Source organism: Propithecus coquereli, unplaced genomic scaffold, assembly GCF_000956105.1.
Source record: "Propithecus coquereli isolate 6110/MARCELLA unplaced genomic scaffold, Pcoq_1.0 Scaffold224, whole genome shotgun sequence".
Lineage (NCBI taxonomy): Eukaryota > Metazoa > Chordata > Mammalia > Primates > Indriidae > Propithecus > Propithecus coquereli.
In genome coordinates, this window is record NW_012147634.1 from 5844697 (window position 1) to 5846534 (window position 1838).

Below are 1838 nucleotides of genomic sequence, written 5' to 3' on the forward strand. Positions count from 1 at the left end.
ACTCTGGTCAAGCTTTCCCAGGCATTTTTCTGCTAAACCTTTGGCTAATTTTCTCAAAACACCCTTATCGTTCTTTGGCCCTTCAGAAAATCAATAAACAAAATACCTTGACCATTCAAAAACCTGTTGCCATGACTTTTGTTCTTGACGGGTCCACTTTTGCTTTGACTGGGCCACTTCTGCCCTTGGGAGCCACTGCTTTGCTTGTGCTTTGTCTTCAGAATTGGACTGGTAAAAGCCATGTTTCATCTGTTACAGTTCTTCAAAGAAATTCTTCAGGATCTCAGTCCCACTTGTTCAAAATTTCCATTGAAAGCTCTGCTCTTGTCTGCAGCTGATCTGGGTACAATGGTTTTGGCACCCAGTGGAAAGTTTGCTCAACTTTAATTTTTCATTGGAATTGTGCAAGCTGAATCTATTGAGATGTCTGTGGTGTTGGCTATTGTTTCTGCTGTTAATTTTTGGGCCTGTTCAATTAGGGCACAGGATTAATTTTTTCCTTGCAAATTGATGTGATGGTCTGCTGCTGGGGGTTTCATCTTAAAACATCATTTGGTCCCTTCTTAAAAAGAATTATTCATTTGTAAACTGCTGATTTCTTTGGGTCATTGTCCCCATAAACTTTATTGTAAAGCGTCAATGATTTCACCCTTCCTCCACCGTAATTTCGGTGTTTGTTCTTGCTTCAATTTTAGCAGAATTGATGTTGCTCTTGATAGGGACTCTTTTCAAGCTCATGTCTTATCCTTTGTATTGCCTCAAACTAGATCCTGTTCAGATGTGTTGTAACAGGTTAGTATGAATTTATTTTGGTGCAAAATAATTTTTAAATCCATGCATAGTTTTTCATAATACACATTTTCCATGAACTTTTTGAAGACCGCTTGTATAGTCCTGAATTGATCCTTGCTGCCGCTGGAAAGGGGGAAAAGGAAGTAGAATTGGAGCTGAATTCTAATGGCGTAATTATGCTTGTGGTATAGCGGTGAAAAGGAACAACCCTGCTATTTTGTGGTGACTGGTGTAGGGTGATTAGTAGTAGAGCTGAGCCGTAAGTGGCAATTACTCCTGAGAGCCAAGCATGAGGAGTCACATATTAGGCAGGTTATTTGAGGCAGACATCTGTGTAAATGATCTCCTAATTAATGAAAATGTGCTGAGCACCTATTTCTCAACTGTAATGGAGATATATGCTGAAATATATTCCTAATAAAGTATTTGCAAATAATTATCAGAAAATTAATTAAAATGTGAATGCATTAAGGGCAATCATTTATTTTACTTAGGTTTTTAGAAACCTAGCTAAAGTATGTTGATGTGTGTACTTTGCTGTTTTGGAAAAAAAAATTCAAGTTTTTCCTCCATTTTAGCTCAACAGTAAAGATCAAGGTTTACAGAAGACTACTAATTCATCTTTGGAAGAAATAATGGATAAGGCATATGACAAGTTTGATATTGAAATAAAAAGTGTGCAGCTACTCTTTGCTAGAGCAGGTAAACAATTATTCAAATTTTAGAATCTTGAAATTAATGTTGAGTAGTTTCAGTAATATATGTGTATGTACGTGTGCATGTATATCACCCCGACAACCATTTTGCACACATCTCCTATTGGTCATTTAAGAGAATCAGATAGGAGCCTGTCAGCATAAATCATTGCCACAATATTGTAGATACAGTCTTAAAACCATGAAGGTAATTAATTATTTCCCCAAAGCTTTGATGTTTTCTACTACTTAAGTGAAGATTTTTGGTTTTTTAGACTTGTTTACTTTCTAGGAGCAATAAGTATTTGTTAATTATCCTTGAATATATCACTTTGGGGTAGGTCATTGGAG

At 36.3% G+C, this 1838-nt stretch overlaps 1 protein-coding gene across 1 annotated transcript in view; it reads left to right on the plus strand.

Moving 5' to 3' along the window:
- VPS13C (vacuolar protein sorting 13 homolog C (S. cerevisiae)) overlaps window positions 1–1838 on the plus strand; it is a 213380-nt gene that overhangs the window by 85249 nt on the left and 126293 nt on the right. Inside the window, 2 exon segments of the mRNA XM_012645033.1 lie at window positions 880–962; window positions 1371–1494. Coding sequence (XP_012500487.1) covers window positions 880–962; window positions 1371–1494 — 207 coding nt within the window.